Raw genomic sequence first — 18,127 nt, 5'->3', positions numbered from 1 at the left:
TTGTTGATGTTAGGAGGTACTATTGTGTTTAAGTAATTTTTATATAAACTCTGATTCTTGTTGCTGCTGCAGGAGTATGTAGAAGACACTGTCTATATGCATAAAGGGTGTGTTTGAGATGTTGGATTGGTAGCTAAGCATGACAAAAACAGCCCAACGAATTGAAACCGCTAAAATTTGTTGAAGCCCCAAACACAAAAGATAGGAACACGCAAAGACTGCAGGTACCATGCCCATCTCTGGCGAAGACTTTTCGAATTGACTTGTTCCTGGTGATGTAGTATTATATGAATTGTAAACGCATATGTGGTGTTATTCATTGCAATTTTTCTTTGCGTGTTGCAATAATATAATGTATATGGTTAGAAATATATATATTATGCATCTGAGGTCTTGATCATAATAAAGATGCCCACCACGCCTCCAAAGTCTCACCGTGGACTTAGACTCAGCCAAGTAGGTCAGGAAAAATAAACATTAATAGATGTAGCAATCAACCTTTTTCCTGTAATTTGCACTTATTATTAAAGAAAAGCTTTCCTTTCACCGGTTGTCTACAACCATGGGTCTATTGAACGAAACGAGACGAATATCTATAGCCTTCTCATCGCCAATACTGGCGGACCCAATCAAAGACAACTGTGGGCAGCTGCCCACACTTACCAAAAAACCTTCAGCCGTATAGTCCCACTTAAATTCACAGTTTTTAATTATTTTTAAGTCCTTTCCAAGTAAAGCCCCTACATAGTTCATTCAATACACACTTAAAGCCCAAAACTTATATTAAAAAAGAAAAATTCTAAACCTTATGTTAGAAAAGAAGGATAGAGATCCCACCAAGTCCACTCATTCTGTAATTTTGAGGAGAACTCAATTGCCAAACTCGTTATTTGACAAAAGTCTGCAGCCCAACAAATCAAACTCGCTACTTTAATTGATTTTACAACGTTTTCAGAATATAAAAAGTCGTCAAGGACAATTGTAAATTTACTTATTAAACAATGCTATTAATATTCAAAGTTTGAAATATTTTTTGTTTGATTATATAATGGTTAAATTTTTTTAAGGCCCCAGATAAACGGAAGGCTGGGTCCGCCTATCAAGAATGTAGTCATGTAAGCTTGTCATTGACTTTGACCTTAATTAGTAATATGCTGGATGTGACTGCTCTTATAATTACCATATAATTAAGAAAAGAGTTTGCCACTTGGCTTATTGACCATAACCACGTGGGAATATTGAGTAACACAAAGTGGGATTTCTATCCTATGAATATTAAGAATTCATAGGATAGAATGCCAGATCATAATTAATTAATTATTATTATATTAACCACGCTTGTCATTGACTTTTCTGGTGGATGTGACTGCGCTTATTTACCACATATAAAAAAGACTTTGCCCCTTGGCTTATTGACTAGTATCAAGTGGGATTATTCATCAATAAAAAGTGGGGCTCATTTTCAATTGCATTTTGCTAAGAAGAAAATAATAGATACTATTAGAAGACTCTGCCCATTTCACTTGCCTATTGACAAATAAAAAAGACAGATGATAACCATAGGTAGAGGAAGACGTTTCCCCTAACCCCATGAGATCCTCTATCTATAAAAGGCCATGCAGGGTACCACTTACTTTTATCACAAGCAATACAAATATTTGTGCTAGAAATAATTATTGAGTGGTGCATATACAAATATTGTGCCATGGCCTTACATGAGAGGATGCTTATTGAGCAACTCTCATTGGTAATATTAATGGTGGGAGGGTATATGTCACGCCTCGGACTCGGGGGTGGGTGGAAACCCCACGTCCGGTGCGTGAGAAAAATAAAATGTAAAACAAAATAAAAAGAAGATGAAACATGGGTTTAAAATAAACTTCTCTTATAAAAATAGCTTCAAAAATCTTACAACTTTACAATAAATAAATAAAGCTCTACTACTCTCATCTAATTCAGCATCAACTTATTTAGTCATTGTCTTGCCCACTAATTCATCTGAAAAATGAAATAGGGTGAGGGGTGAGCAACAACAGCTCAGTAGGGACATGAGACCTTATCACAGTAGATTGATATAACTAAATTAAGTGACACACAATCACACAACCAAATATCACATTAATAATAATAATAATAATGCATGAATGCTCTTCAATTCTATTCCCGTTAATTCATATAACTGGACAAGCAGACCTGCACGTCTCATACCATGCTTATACCACTTGGTCCCGAATGCCCATTTATATGAACTAACACCCATTTCAATCATCTCGTAATTCCCCTTTTGTTAGTCATCTTGTCTAACTCCCTTTCGCCAGTTCCGAATCACCCAATAAAAATCATATGCACTGTGGGATCCCTGAGACCTGGTACCTATCAAGAGTTAGACTCAACTACACAAAAGATCCTTATCCATTACCCTCTTTTCCATTATTATCTTCTCCACCCAACAACTCCAACCAATTACCATGATATGATATAATTATGCCAACATTATTCAAATAGTTCACAATACGTAAATATAGTATATCAAGAAACATTATACAATATCACACATAATATAAAGCTCATGAAATTTAATTAGATCAATCCCTGTAAAGGCTCCCAAGGAATCCCTACCTCGTTTTCAAAGCTAATTCCAAGTTTAAGAAAATACACAAGTTGTGACCTCTACTCTTCCAGGAACTATATCACCACTAGCTCTCTCTCTCTCTCTCTCTCTCCAAGAACTCTTACTTTGCATGCAATGCATGCAGTGTGTAACCTCAATTAATACACAAGGTTTGTGTGTTTTTCACAAGATGCAATGGATAGGCCTATTTATACTAGAAGAAGTCAGTTGCTACTAGCTTTTTATTAGTGTAATAACTGAAGCAACTATTAAACAATTAAAAGATATCCTGCATACTTATTCTCCAAGGAATTGAACCTACTTATTCTCCAAGGAAATACAAATATCTACTATATTTAAATACTAAGTATTTGCATGTGTGTGCATGTGTCAATAGGATGAATTTGGACTTGCCACCTTAAGTTAAAATGAGTTCCTACGTGTTGCTCTACCAAAATTCTATTACTAAGAATGCATGTAAAACCTCCACATGCTAACTCCAAGTCATGGGTTGTTGATAAGGAAAACGTAGCTTGATAAAACACAAACTACACGTCCACTTTAGAGCTAGTTAATACATATAAGTATATAAAGCACCCAATAACCATCCAATGGCATCTCAAGCAATAATAAATAAATATATAATTTAAATAAACCTTTTTTATTCAAAAGAACATATATATATATATAATAGAATAATATATATAACTATTGAAATGGTATTATAAAAGTAAAACAACTATAAAGAAAACGGACTCTCACAATCTTACTAAGATAATTACTTAAAAATATATAATAACATTTTTTTTTCTTCAACATTTAAGAAAACGGATTCTCACAGTATATGATGTTAGGTCTGTAATTACAACAACAGTAGCACAAGCCTTGCCTCAAGCCCTGCCTGCTGCCCAGACAAGTGTGGCAATCTCACAATCCCGTACCCTGTTGGCATTGGTGTTAATTGTCACATGGGAGGCTTTCACATCATTTGCAACACATCTGCCGAACCCCCAACAAAGACTCTGGGGCAACATCATTGTCACTGCCTTTTCCCTTGATGAGGCTGAGATGCAGTGTACTGCGAGACATAGCCCGAGATTGTTACGACAAGCAGGGTAACAACACGTTCAACAACGACCCTTGGCTCGAGTCTGCACGCCTCCTTTCACCATCTCCGACACCAAAAACAAGTTCATTGCTGTTGGTTGTGACCAATGTTTTCAAAGGCGAGGTGTATAGGCGAGGCGTTTTTAGTAGCGCTATGCGAGGCGTAAGCCTTGAAGCGTTGAGGCGTAAGCATTTTGAACATTAATTTATTTTAATAAGAAAATTTATGAATAATACAATACGATTAAATTGTACAACTAATTCTTATTCAACCATAACAATCTTTTAAATATAAGCAAATATAAGTACTAATTGTCATTCAAAGCATAATAATCAATCCCAAAACATAAAATATTTATTCAATATCAAAACAAAAATATAATTCACTCATCCCACTCCTCAACACTAATATCATTCAAACTAGCATCACTATCATATTGATCAATCTGTATCAATATGAAAAGAATATTTCCCACTATCAAATGTTGAAGGATCTTTATCTATGTCATCATCTTCATCCATAAGCATTGCTCTTATGGACTTGCTTTTTCCCCCACTATTTCTTTTGCACGCTTCCACGCAGGATCTTTTCGATTCATAACTATAAAACAATACCATTAATATTTCTAAGATACAAGTATGATGCATGTACGCAAATTTCTATTATATCACATAAACGAATAAGATAACTAGTATATTTATATATCAAAAATTGAAAAAAAAATTATACGAAACTTCAAATTACAGTTTATTACAGTCAAATTATACAAGTATGATGCATGTACGTAAAAAAAAAGACTTACTTGCAGTCGAAAGATGAAGAGAATTCTTGAAATTGATGGAGTAAGGGTAGAAATTAGGGTTCTACATGTACTATACAATATATATATAGTCCATGTGTTAATATATTAATTTAGAGAAAGGAAGAAGGAAAAAAAAAAAGGTAAGTAGAAAAGCTACAGCGGGTTGGAGTTAGAAAGAAAAAAAAAAGTTATTAATTCTTCCAATAAGTTTATTACAATAAAGGTAAGTTTAAAAAACTGAAACATCGTTTTTTTTTCAACATCAAGTGAAACGACGTCGTTTCACCTTAAGATTTTTTTTTAAAAACACTTCAATCAAAACACGCTTCATTACAATAAACCTAAAAAGGGTTCGTCCTCCTCGCGACGCCGTCTTCCTCGCAGAGGACGACCTGAAAATTTCTTCATGTTCGAAGTTTCTAGATATGGTGCGCTTGCAACGCCTCCCTCCGCTTGGCCACGCCTTTGCAACGCCTTCACGCCTTACCGCGCTAACGTGCAACTCGCGAACAGCCGACCGCTCGCGTTTTCCTCCCGCCGCTCCGACGCTTCTTCATGTTCGGTTTCTAGATATGGTGCGCTTGCAACGCCTCCTCCGCGGCCACGCCTTGCAACACCTTCTCACGCCTTACGGCGCTAAACGCGTGCAACTCGCGAACGCCGACCGCCTGGGCGTTTCTCCGCGCTCGCTCCGACGCGCTCCGGCGAGAAGGCATGCCTTTGAAAACACTGGTTGTGACACGTACGCACTTTTCAAAGGTTTTCGTGGTGAAGAAAGGTACATAACGGGTGCATATCCTTTGTGACACCAAGCAGGTTGATCGACTCTTGCTCCGGCGTTGGATGCTGCCAAACGAACATCCCCAGTGGGATGAAAAATCGCACCGTGGAATTGACAAGCTACAACAACCATTTGGATATATGGGGCTTTAACCCCTGCAGCTACGCCTTCATTGTTGAAGAAGGCGAGTTCAAATTCTCCAATAAAACTTTTCAACAACTTGATAGCTTGGAAAATGTTCCAATGATTTTTAATTGGGCAATTGGGGTTGAGGAAGACCCATGTGATGAAGCTCAAAAGAGGCAGGACTATGTATGGAAGGGAAATAGCACGTGTGTCAACCCCATCAGTCGGTCTGGTTACGTTTGCAAGTGCAAGAAAGGTTACGAGGGCAACCCTTACCACCCAAATGGTTGCCGAGGTGATATATCCACCCACACATATATATCTACTACATATTATATATAATATATATGTAATTTAAATAATAAAAAAAATTAACTGATTGAATTTCCTGATTTTCTTTTCAGAAATTGATGAATGCAGCTTTCCAAACATTAATCCCTGCACTAATGGAACGTGCTCCAATTTACCTGGAAGTCACACTTGTTGATGCCCCACAGGGTACACAATCGACAGCGTGAATGGAACTAGTTGCTTAAAAAACCCTCCTACTTCAAATAATAATTCCCTGAAAATATCGTAGGTATGCAAGTGGTGAAGTCAGGATTTCATGTGTGTGGGGGCTCTTACAAATTATAAAAAATCAAAAATTCGAACTCATAATACATACAAAAAATAATGTGTATATATATCACATATGTCAAGAATTATATTGCTTATTGGTTGAAATCATAATTGTTCTCGACAAATGGATAGACAAATACATTCTAAACAAGAAAAATTGCAAGAGATAGACAAAGAGTAGCAATTTAACAAATATCTTTGAAGCTTTTTCCCCCATTAAACCCAATAGAAAGAAAAAAAAAATCAAAATTTCCCAAATTAAAAACAACCTTAGGCCCCTTTATGCATTCATATCATACATGAAAAAATATTGACTAAGTATGAAGAATGGTTTTTCGGAATAATAATTTTCTCAAGATAATTTTTGGCGGTTTTTCTTCCTTACACATGAAATAAGAAAACTTGATTTTATGAGATTTTAGTATGAAGTATATATTGACTTAATGAGCTATCATTTTTAGCCTAAATCGTATTTTACACTAAAACCGATTTTTCATATTTTGATTTGGTGGGAATTTGATTTTCTAGTATTTTTATTTGAATCCAAATAGGGGTACTTCCTTATTTACATTGTAAACTTAAGTAAATGGAGTAATATAAAAATAAATTAAAGTCAAAGGACAAAGACATTTACTTAAATGTTGAAAATGGAAATAAGGTAATCTGTACACCTGGAGTGCATCACCACTAGCTGAGCAAGGGCGCAATTTGAACTACCTTCTTGTGCCTTAATAAGTCCGCCACAATACATGTGGATACATATCAAAACGTAAAGTATTTGAAATAATATACATATACAAATACATAATAGTATATTACTTTCAAAATATTAAAAAACTTGAGTGGGGCCCGGGACCACACTGGTCCCAGTGTGGCTTCGCCCCTGTAGGTATGTATGACTAGCTACCTATTATATTAATATGCAGCCTATAACATGAAATAGCTATCTGCTTGCATTCCTGCTTAGTAAAACCAACATAAAGGATAAATAAAAGAAAAATAATAATTTTCTCAAAGGAAAAAAGTAAAAATCTCCCAAGTTTTTGTTTAAACAGACCAAATGTAAAATTAATAAATAACTTCACAGTCATATATACATATTATAATTTATGCTATTATTTAAGAGAACCCCTTTGTCCCTTTGCCTCCGATTTCCGTATAAAGTAAAATAACTCTAATATTATATTAGTGCTGTTATTTTCACCCCTGTCCTATATTTCTCCAGATCCACCTTGTTTTTTCGAAGTTAATTTCATAACATATTGATATACTTGTCCTAAGCCCAATTTTCCTATAATACCCTTGAAATCTAGAGTCATTAAAATTTTAAAACAAACTTATTTAATTTCAATGGCTATGACCATGCCATGATATGAGCTTACGATCTTTTCCAAATAATTGTAATTAAGTTGATTGTGATTTTTCAACTATCTATCTGGCTGTATTTTTTTGCCTACACTGCGGAAGGAAGAGAAGACAGTTCAAGAAACAACAAGACAAGTTCTTTAAACAAAATGGTGGCTTATTTTTACGACAACAGTTGGCTAGTTACAATGGATCCGTGGATGCGGCCACAATCTTTACTGAAGAAAACTGAAGAAGGCCACAAACAATTACAATGAAGAGAGAAAAATTGGTGAAGGTGGCTATGGAGTAGTTTACAAAGGAAATTTGTCCGCAGATCATCATAATAAAGTGGTGGCCATAAAAGAGTCCAAAGTCAGTGCCCCAATTACTGAGACTCAGAGTCTAGAGTTTGTAAACGAGGTGATTGTTCTTTCCCAAATCCACCATAAAAATGTTGTGAGGCTCCTTGCCAGGTTTAAATACCAAAAAAATTAATTAAAAAAACCAAAAAGTTCAGAATTTTTTTTATATAAATATCTAGCCATGTTCTTCACTTTCCACACCAAAATCCATACAAATTACTCTCCTCATATCTAGTAGTTGCCCTTGGATTGCCATGACAATTGGTGGGAATGCATCAAAAAATTATTAGGGCAGTCACTATAAAATATTTAATTTCAGGCACTTCAAAGTTGACCAAGAAATTCATATTAATTCATCATGAGTTTTGAATTAATTTCTTCTTATTTTCCGGTTACATGATTAATTTCTTTCAAATAGAAAATAATTACAATTGGCCCATGACAAAGGTTAGTCTGAATGATCAACCTCCTGACTTAATCAACTCCACTATTTCTCAAGTTTCCAGAAACCAATCAAGGTCGATAATTTCTCGTTCTACACCACTTGATTATTGCAGTGACTCTTGCATAAAAAATTACAACAAAAGAAAAATTCCTTTCTTGCAAAAACATAATTCACAAATATCTTTGGTCATTACCACATCGCCAATCTTGATGAGCATGTGAACTGGTCTTAGCTTAAGCCATCGTTTTCACAACTTCCTTGTGCGCTTTGACTTTGCCCACCACGCCATCGCTTATTTGACTGAGTATTTGCAAAAACATAATATGCCTACAAAAAGGCCAGGCTTGTTAGCAGTTTCTTCATTCATAATTCAACAAACATACACAAACATATAGTTTGTAGAATATACAACATTCGTGCCATCATATAATTCCTCCTAAGTTCTACAAGGAATTAAGTGGGATATATATGCCATGGCAATATTCTTATATGAGAGGATGCTTATTGCGCAAGTCTCGACCGTAATGGTGGTGGCGGCCGGGGCAGCTGCTGCAGCTCAATTAGCCCTGCCAAACTGCCCAGACCACTGTGGTAGTGTCACAATTCCATACCCGTTTGGGGTTAATGAAAATTGTTATATGAACAGAGACTATTTTATCAACTGCACTGAGGGAACCGCATATTTGAGGAGAGGCAACATCCGTGTTACAAACATATCCGTGGATCAAGCTGAGCTCCAAGTACAGCAGTATTTAGCGTATGATTGTTACGACGGGCAGGGCAACAATGACTACAATATCCCTGAGTTTTCGGTGTTTCCTCCATACACCATCTCTGGCGCCAAAAACAAGTTCATGGCCGTTGGTTGCGACACTTACGCCAAATTCGAAGGCTTCCGCTCGAACAATGATCAGCCCTTCATTGCCGGGTGCTTGTCTCAGTGTCTCGGCCTCGACAGCGTTGATCAAAACTCTTGCTCCGGCATTGGGTGCTGCCAAACTTCCATCCCCGACGGACTCAAAAATCGTACTGTGCATTTGGATAGCTTTAACAATCATTCCAGTATATTGGACTTTAATCCCTGCAGCTACGCTTTCATTGTACAAGAGGGCCAATTCAACTTCTCCGGTAATAGAAGTTTTCAACAACTGGCTAGCATAAGCCAGCTTCCCATGGTTCTTAATTGGGAAATTGCAGCTCCAAATAAGAGCCAAAACTTTGCCTGCAAGGGAAATACCAAATTTGACTACCCCCTCCATCGTTCTGGTTATATTTGCCAGTGCGAGCGAGGTTATGAAGGAAACCCATACCACCCCAATGGTTGCCAAGGTGATCTTTACACAAAACTTATGTGTAAATATTCCCCTATATCTTATATAACATATATACAAAATTGGGATTGGGATTTTACATGATGCTGTTATATGTGTTTTCCTTCCTTTGCAGATATTGACGAGTGCAAGGATTCAAACCCCTGCAGTATTGGAGCGTGCGTAAATTTACCTGGAGATTATTCTTGTGAATGTCCCAAAGGGTACCAAAACGACAGCATGAATGCAAAGAGTTGCATCAGAGACGATTTCAACAATGGATCAAAGACCATTCTCCTGCTTATCATTTCATTGGGTACTGTATATGCTTCATTTACATGTCAACATGCACCCTATATATGATCATACCCAAAATATTTAATTCTTAATTTTGTTAACAGCATATTTTTACTTGAGCCACTTTGGATATCCAAAAAAATTTCAATGTATTATTATTGTGCTCTATATTTTTATTATTTATCAATCTATCTTTATCTCCCCACCCACATAAACCAGTGTTTTCAAAGGCATGTTTTCAAAGGCATGCTTCCTCGGAGCGCGAGCGGTAGGCGGCGGAAAACGCCCGAGGCGGTCGGCTATTTCACGAGTTGCACGTTTAGCGCGAGGAAGGCGTGAGGAGGCGCAAGTCGTTGCAAGGCGGAGCGAGGCGGAGCAAGGCGAGCGAGATCTGGACACTCTGAAATGGAAGGAATTTTCAGCTTCTACAAATTCGGTGGCTCTGCGAGGAAGATGATACCGCAAGAAGACGACCTTTTTTGTTTTACTAACGAAACGATGTCGCTTTGATTGAAGTGTTAAAAAACTTAAAGTGAAACGATGTCGTTTCACTTGGGAAAACACGCTCTTTTTTTTTTTCCTTCGCTTCCCTTTTTTTCCCTCACTTGTTGCTTCCCTTCATCCAATATTCCTGCCTTTTCTATTTCCAGCCGTTTTTTACTTACCCTTTTTTTTTTCTTTCCTAAATTAATATATTAACACATGGAATATTATATATATATATATATATATATATATGTATGTATATTGTATAGTACAACCCTAATTTATACCCTTATCAAATATTTAATTATATTTAAAAGATTGTTATGGTTCAATAAAAATTAGTTGTACAATTTAATTTTATTGTATTATTCATAAATTTTTCTTATTAAAATAAATTAATGTTAAAAAAACTTACGCCTCAACGCTTCAAGACTTACGCCTCGTATAGCGCTACTAAGAACGCCTCGCCTATACGCTTCGCCTTTGAAAACATTAACATAAACACGTACATAAAAAGAACTTATAAATTCAATTATGTGCAGGTGTCAGCGCAGGGCTATTGATTTTACTGGCGGCAATTTCATGGTTATATTGCGGTCTGCAAAGAAGAAAGTTCATCAAACTCAAAGAAAAATACTTTAAAGAAAATGGTGGTTTATTGTTAGAACAACACCTCGCTAGCCAAGGAGGCTCTATGGAGACAACCAGGATCTTTACTGCAGAAGCACTTGAAAAGGCCACAAACAATTACCATGAAAGTCGAGTCCTTGGCGAAGGAGGCTATGGAACTGTTTACAAAGGAATATTAGCAGATAACAAAGTGGTTGCCATAAAGAAGTCCAAAATTGGTGCATCAACCCAGAAGGAGCAGTTTGTTAATGAGATGATTGTTCTTTCTCAAATCAACCATAGAAATGTGGTGAGGCTATTGGGTTGCTGTTTAGAGACACCAGTTCCTTTACTAGTTTACGAGTTCGTCACCAATGGCACTCTTTTCGCCCACATTCATAATATCAAGGACAAAAGATCATCACTTCCATGGGACTTACGAATGAAGATAGCAACAGAAACTTCAGGAGCACTAGCTTACTTACACTCCTCCACTTCCATGCCAATCATACACCGGGATGTCAAAACAACGAACATACTGTTAGATGAAAATTACACAGCAAAAGTGTCAGACTTTGGAGCTTCAAAATTGATTCCCGTGGATCAAACTCAACTAACAACTTTAGTGCAGGGGACATTCGGATACTTAGACCCTGAATACTTCCTTTCAAATCAACTAACGGAAAAGAGTGATGTTTATAGTTTTGGAGTTGTCCTAGCAGAGCTACTAACAAGTAGAGTAGCACTTTGTTTTGACAGGCCTGAGGCAGAGAGAAACCTAGCAAGCTTGTTTGTTTGTTCAGTGAAAGAAGATCGCTTGAATCAAATTCTTGACGATGACATAGTCAACGATGGAAATATTGAGACTCTGAAAAATGTGGCCATTCTCGCGAAAAGATGCTTGAGGTTACAAGGGGAGGAAAGGCCTACAATGAAAGAGGTAGCCTTGGAGCTAGAAGGCATGAGAATTATGGCAAAGCATCCATGGGGGAAAGCTGACTGTCCAGAAGAGACTGAGCACTTGCTTGGTTCACGCAAGTCAGATGCTTATCGTGTGGATGTTACAGCAGCAGATTGTGGTAATCCTAGTGGTACAAGTAGTGGCTATGACAGCATGCAAATCCAGATGTTAACTTCGTATGGTGATGGGCGATAATCGATTGCTAGGGTCTAGTTGCGATGTATATGCTAGAAATAAACCAATATGTTGTTCTTTGTTGGTCTTATTGGTTATGTTATGAATTCAAGATGTGTTTTCTGTCAGTGATATATAATTTGTTGAGAAATTATACTTTTTCAAAAATGACCCCAGACTGAATCAAATCTACCATTTTTTTAAGTTTCTAGAAACCAGTAAAGGTTGATAAGTTCTTGGAGGTTTACCGGTCAACCTTTTCCTTCATTTATAAACATCACAAAAACTTTTCAGCAATTCTTATTTCTAATTTTAAAAGAAAAAAGAAACCAACTCTAATAAAATTACTTGACTTGACTTGACTTCGCCCCCGCCGTCGCATGTTGACTATTTATCGAGCCAGATGTTTTATTGCATTTATTTATACTAATTCTTGAAAAATAACGAGTCGGGGTTAAAAAAAGGGAGTTTCACTAAAACACCCAAAATGGAGGTTGAAATTATAAAAAAACCCAACACCCAAAACACTTTATAAACACACCCAAAACCCATCATTACACACACTCAAAACCCATTTATAAACACACCCAAAAAGTTGACTTTGGGTTGATTTTGGGTGTGTTTCTATGTTTAAATAGTGCTTGGGTTTTTTTATAAATACATGTCTAGGATTGGGTTTATTTATAAATTTGTATTAAAAAAAAACATTAACAGAGACAAATGAGTTAATTAGAAAGACCGCTTTCCACATAAGCCGAAATGCCACCACGCGGCTCTTAATTCCTTCCACATAAAAAGCGGGCGAACTGCAGGCGCAGGAGGCTTTGCTTTGCACCTCCGGTGGCGAAAATAGCCATTACAGACGATGGAGTTGCACTCTGTCTTCGACTGCGATGCACACAACGCGCGTCGATGAAATGCGCAAACCACTCACTTGGGGAGATATGCGCGCAGCGCCGAGGTTCTTTTTTTAACGAGCTCGCCAAACGACATCGCTTTGGACCAGGTTTAATATACGCTGCCTTTTTTGTTTGAAAACTGCCAAAACGACGCCGCTGCTGGACCGGGTTTTGAAATTAAAAAAAAGGAAACAAAGGAAACTGACGTGGGCTTTTGTGGGCTTTTGAAAAAGGGCTTCTATTTCCTTACTTAATTGGGTTTTAATTGAAAGTTCTCTTTATACAATTGGGTTTTGAGAATTCCTTAATTAAATAGAGTTGGGAATTCCTTAATTAAGTAGAATTGAGAATTCTCTTTATAAAAGACCAATAACATCACCCAATTTCATCAAAGTGTGTGTGCATCACAAGAATCCTGCAATTTTTTTTCTTCTTGAGTACGCCAATCCAAAGTAAGTCGAATGCTTTTTTTTCTTGAGCAAACACCAATTTTGTTTATTCTTTTTTTAATAATTTTTTTCTTATTTAGCTCTTTCTATATTAGTAAGATCAGTAGCAAACTCGAGGAGAAAGAGGCTACGTGACACGTTATTCGAGGTATAATTAATTTTTATTTATTTATTTAATTGATAATTATTTATTTAATTGATAAATTATAGTCAATTAGTCATAATAATATATATAAAACCCTTATTTTGTTTCAATTGTACAGTTATGGAACGGTACTTTCAGAGAAAGAGTTTAAATCTTCCTTCAAATAATCTGGGTAGCTCAAATCCTCCTTCGAATCATCTGTCTAGTTCCAACCCTCCTTCAAATAATCCGGCTAGTTCCAACCCTCCTTCAAATAATCCGGCTAGTTCAAATCAACCTTCAAATAATCCGCCTACTGAGTTGGATGAAATATTAGCTAATCTTCCTGCAGACCCTGGCCTTAGACCTCCAATGACTTATTATAATCCCAATTTTCAAGAACAAATCCGAAGAGCCTATCTCGCAAAGGGGTCCTTGTCAGCCTAAAAGCCAAAACGATATGCCTCAAACACTTATGGGGGAGAGTAATCGACGTTTTCTTGTGAAATGGTTTGATTCATTTGTTTGGTTAAAGTATAGTAAAGAGAAAGATGCTGCATTTTGTCTTCATTGTTATCTTTTTAAATGCGACTTTGATAAACAAGGAAAGGCTGGAAGCGATGTCTTCACTGAGAAAGGGTTTAAAAATTGGAGGAAGGGACCTGAGAATTTTAGGGATCCATGTTGGACAAGTTGAAAGCCTTCACAATAAAGCTACACAACATTGTACAGATTTAATGAATCAGAAGCAACACGTTGAAACCATTGTGATCAAGCAGACAGACCAAAGCTCGTGTTAATTATCACATTCTATTAACTGCCGCACTTGATTGCACTAGATATTTATTACGACAAGGTCTTCCTTTTCGTGGCCATGATGAAAGTTAAACATCTAGCAATAAAGGTAATTATGTGGAGCTTTTGCAATTTCTTGCCGATCATGATGAGAAAGTTCGTGCCGTTGTGTTTGAGAATGCTCCAGGGAATCTCAAGTATATTGCTCCTAACATTCAAAAAGAACTTGTCAATTCTTGTGCTGTTGAAACCATTGATGCAATTATTAGGGAGCAACAACAAAAAGATATTATGAAAGCTCTTGAAATTGATGATCTTGAAACAGGGCAAGGGTTAAATCAAGAGACTACTCTCAAACGTCCTTGTGATACACATTGGAACTCACATTATGATACTTTACTGAGTATTAATTACTATGTTTCACCCCGTGGTGAAGGTGCTTGAATGGATTGTTGATGATGTCAACCAAGATAATTTAGGTGAAGCAAATAGGTTATTGAAAGAAATACAAACTTTTGACTTTGTGTTTCACCTATATTTGATGAGATTTATATTGGGAATCACAAATGATTTGTCAAAGGCATTACAAAAGAAAGATCAAGATATTGTGAATGCAATGATGTTGGTCCAAAGATGTAAGCAAAAGCTACAATCTATGAGGGATGATGACTTTGATGATCTGCTTGGCAAAGTATCAATATTTTGTGGCAACAATGATATTGATGTTCCTAACATGGATGATTTATTTGTACCACAAGGGAGATCACGTCCGTAAAGCTGTGAAAATCACAAACCGCCATTATTATCGTGTGGACCTATTTCTTACTATCATTGATAAGCAACTAGTGGAATTGAATAATCGCTTCACTGAGGTAAATACTGAATTGCTTCTTTGTATGGCATGTTTGAGTCCGCTTATAATTTTGCAGCTTTTGACAAACAAAAATACTTCGCTTTGCTCAATTTTACCTCAAGAATTTAATGACCGAGACCTCATGAAGCTTGAAGATCAACTTGGGCTTTATATTGTTGATATGCAGAGCAGCACTGTGTTTTCATCATTGAAAGGAATTACTGATCCGGCAGAAAAATTGGTGAATACAAGAAGGAGTAGAATATACAACTATGTATATTTACTTCTTACATTGACTTTAGTTTTACCCGTTGCTGTAACAGCTTCAGTTGAGAGAGCTTTTTCAGCTATGAATATTGTGAAAACACCATTGCGTAACAAAATAGGGAATCAATGGTTGAGTGATAGCTTGGTTGTTTACATTGAGAAAGATGTTTTTTCTTGTATTAGTAATATAAATATAATGCGACGTTTTCAAGATATGAAATCTCGTCGGCAACAATTGTAGGGTAATTGTAATGATATTTTTTTAATGTATTATGAATAACATTAGTATTGTTTAAATTATAAGGATGTTTAGTTTTTTTTTTTTGGGAGCTCTTAGCTTTTGAAAATTGCACCTCTGCTGAAAATTCTGGATCCGGCCGGTGAAAGGAGGCGGTGATCGAGCCAAAGGTCGTTGTTGCACGCGTTGTTACCCCGCTGTCGAATAATCTCGGCTTTGTACGCAGTACTGTATCTCAGCCTCATCAAGGGAAAAGGCAGCGATAATGATGTTGCGCCGAGTGCCGCTGGGGTTCGGTGGATGTGTTGCAAATGAAGGGAAAGCCTGCCATGTGACAATTAACACCAATGCCAAAAGGGTATGGGTTGTGAGATTGCCACACTTGTCTGGGCAGCCAGGCGGGCTTGAGGCAAGGCTTGTGCCATGTTGTTGTAATTACGACCTAACATCACACACACTCCCACCATTAACATTACCAATGAGAGTTGCTCAATAAGCATCCTCTCATGTAAGGCCATGGCACAAATATTTGTATATGTACCACTCAATAATATTCTTTCTCGCACATATATTTGTATTGCTTGTGATAAAAGTAAGTGGTACACGGCATGGCCTTTTATAGATAGAGGGTCTCACCATCTCCGACACCAAAAACAAGTTCATTGCTGTTGGTTGTGACACGTACGCACTTTTCAAAGGTTTTCGTGGTGAAGAAAGGTACATAACGGGTGCATATCCTTTGTGACACCTGCAGCGCTGATCGGACTTTGCTCAAATTGGATGCTGCCAAACGAACATCCCCAGTGGGATGAAAAATCGCACCGTGGAATTGACAAGCTACAACAACCATTTGGATATATGGGGCTTTAACCCCTGCAGCTACGCCTTCATTGTTGAAGAAGGCGAGTTCAAATTCTCCAATAAAACTTTTCAACAACTTGATAGCTTGGAAAATGTTCCAATGATTTTTAATTGGGCAATTGGGGTTGAGGAAGACCCATGTGATGAAGCTCAAAAGAGGCAGGACTATGTATGCAAGGGAAATAGCACTTGTTTGTGTGTGCTTCATGGAGTCTAGATACATTGTCATGCATTTGCACCTTGTTCTTTTGTTTGATTAGGATTCATTTGTTTAATTTTTTTTTAAAATGTGGTCATTGCATGCACGTCTTTTAATCATCTCTCTCACAGTGCTTGAATCTTGGGTGATCAATAAAATTTCATGTTCTTTTGAACTTGGTCACATTTATCTTGTTGGTATTATACAAACCTTTTCCCTTGGTGGCAAGGAATACATCCTAGCCATTGTAGATGATTTCTTTGGGTTTATTTGGGTCTCATTCTTACTTGGAAAATCTGAAACCTTTCAAAGTTTTAAATATGCTCACCTTTTATAAAAAGTTAAGATGACTAGTCATCTGCCTCTTGTTAGAATTACAACGGATCATGGTTATGAGTTTGAGAATTCTCGTTTCTGAAATTCTATGAGGAGATGGGAATTAAGCATGAGTTTTCTGCATCTACTACACCTCAACAAAATGTTGTTGTGGAGAAAAAAAAAATAGAGTTCTTGTTGAGATGGATAGGGTGATGCTCAACAACAAAAAATTTGCTAAACATTTATGGGTTGAAGCTGTAAATACAGCTTGTTATATCTTAAACAGGTGTTTTTGTGGTCTTTTATCTCCTATGCTTGAGAGAGAATCTCCAGGTATGGATCTAGTGGTTGACCTGTCAACTTTTAGCAAACCGATTGCCCTGTCAACTTTTGACAATTCTATTCCAGTTGACCTGTCAACTTGTCATAATCCCTCATAATCTCAGCTCATCTGTCCCTATTGAAAACTCTCTATGGAAGCATGATAGGAAGCCTTCTCTACTTGATTGCAAGTAGACTTGTCATTTCTTATAGTGTAGGAGTTTGTGCTAGGTTCCAAAGTGATCTCAAAGAGTCTCATTTGTTTGCTGTCAAAAGAATAATAAAATATGTGAGTAGAACTTTTGAGTTTGGGTTATGGTATACCTATGACACTTGTGTCAATCTTGTTGGGTATAATGATGCCAATTGGGCAGGTTGTAGTGATGGTAGGAAAAGCACTTGGGGGGATCTTTTATGAAGGCAACAACCTAGTTGCTTGGCATAGCAAAAAATAGAAATCTATCTCTTTATCCACTGCAGAAGAAGAGTATTTTGCAGCTGGGAGTTGATGCACTCAACTCCTTTGGATGAGACAAATGTTGGAAGACTATGGTCTTACTCAATCATGCTTTCTAATCTATCGTGACAACATGAGTGCTGTAGATATTTCTAAAAATCCTGTTCAACACTCTAGGACTAAGCATATAGACATTAGGCACCATTTTATTAGAGATCTTGTGGAAGACAAAATTCTATCTTTGGAATTTGTTCCCTCTGAGAAACAGCTAGCAAATATACTCACCAAGGCCTTGGACTTTCAGAA

At 36.9% G+C, this 18,127-nt stretch overlaps 1 protein-coding gene and 1 pseudogene across 1 annotated transcript; both read left to right on the top strand.

Moving 5' to 3' along the window:
- Window positions 1–8,593: 8,593 nt before the first annotated feature.
- On the top strand, window positions 8,594–12,179 carry LOC103325359 (putative wall-associated receptor kinase-like 16). The gene is made up of 3 exons (XM_089049053.1): window positions 8,594–9,532; window positions 9,650–9,829; window positions 10,839–12,179. The coding sequence occupies exons 1-3, from the start codon at window positions 8,677–8,679 to the stop codon at window positions 12,059–12,061; spliced, it is 2,259 nt and encodes a 752-aa protein (XP_088905179.1). The 5' UTR covers window positions 8,594–8,676; the 3' UTR covers window positions 12,062–12,179.
- Window positions 12,180–13,653: 1,474 nt separating this feature from the next.
- LOC148918532 (uncharacterized) lies at window positions 13,654–14,751 on the top strand (annotated as a pseudogene).
- Window positions 14,752–18,127: the final 3,376 nt, after the last annotated feature.

This window comes from Prunus mume, linkage group LG3, assembly GCF_029339155.1.
Source record: "Prunus mume cultivar Tortuosa linkage group LG3, ASM2933915v1, whole genome shotgun sequence".
Classification (NCBI taxonomy): domain Eukaryota; kingdom Viridiplantae; phylum Streptophyta; class Magnoliopsida; order Rosales; family Rosaceae; genus Prunus; species Prunus mume.
The sequence above is the reverse complement of the archived record's forward strand: the minus strand, read 5'-3'. Positions and strand labels throughout refer to the sequence as shown.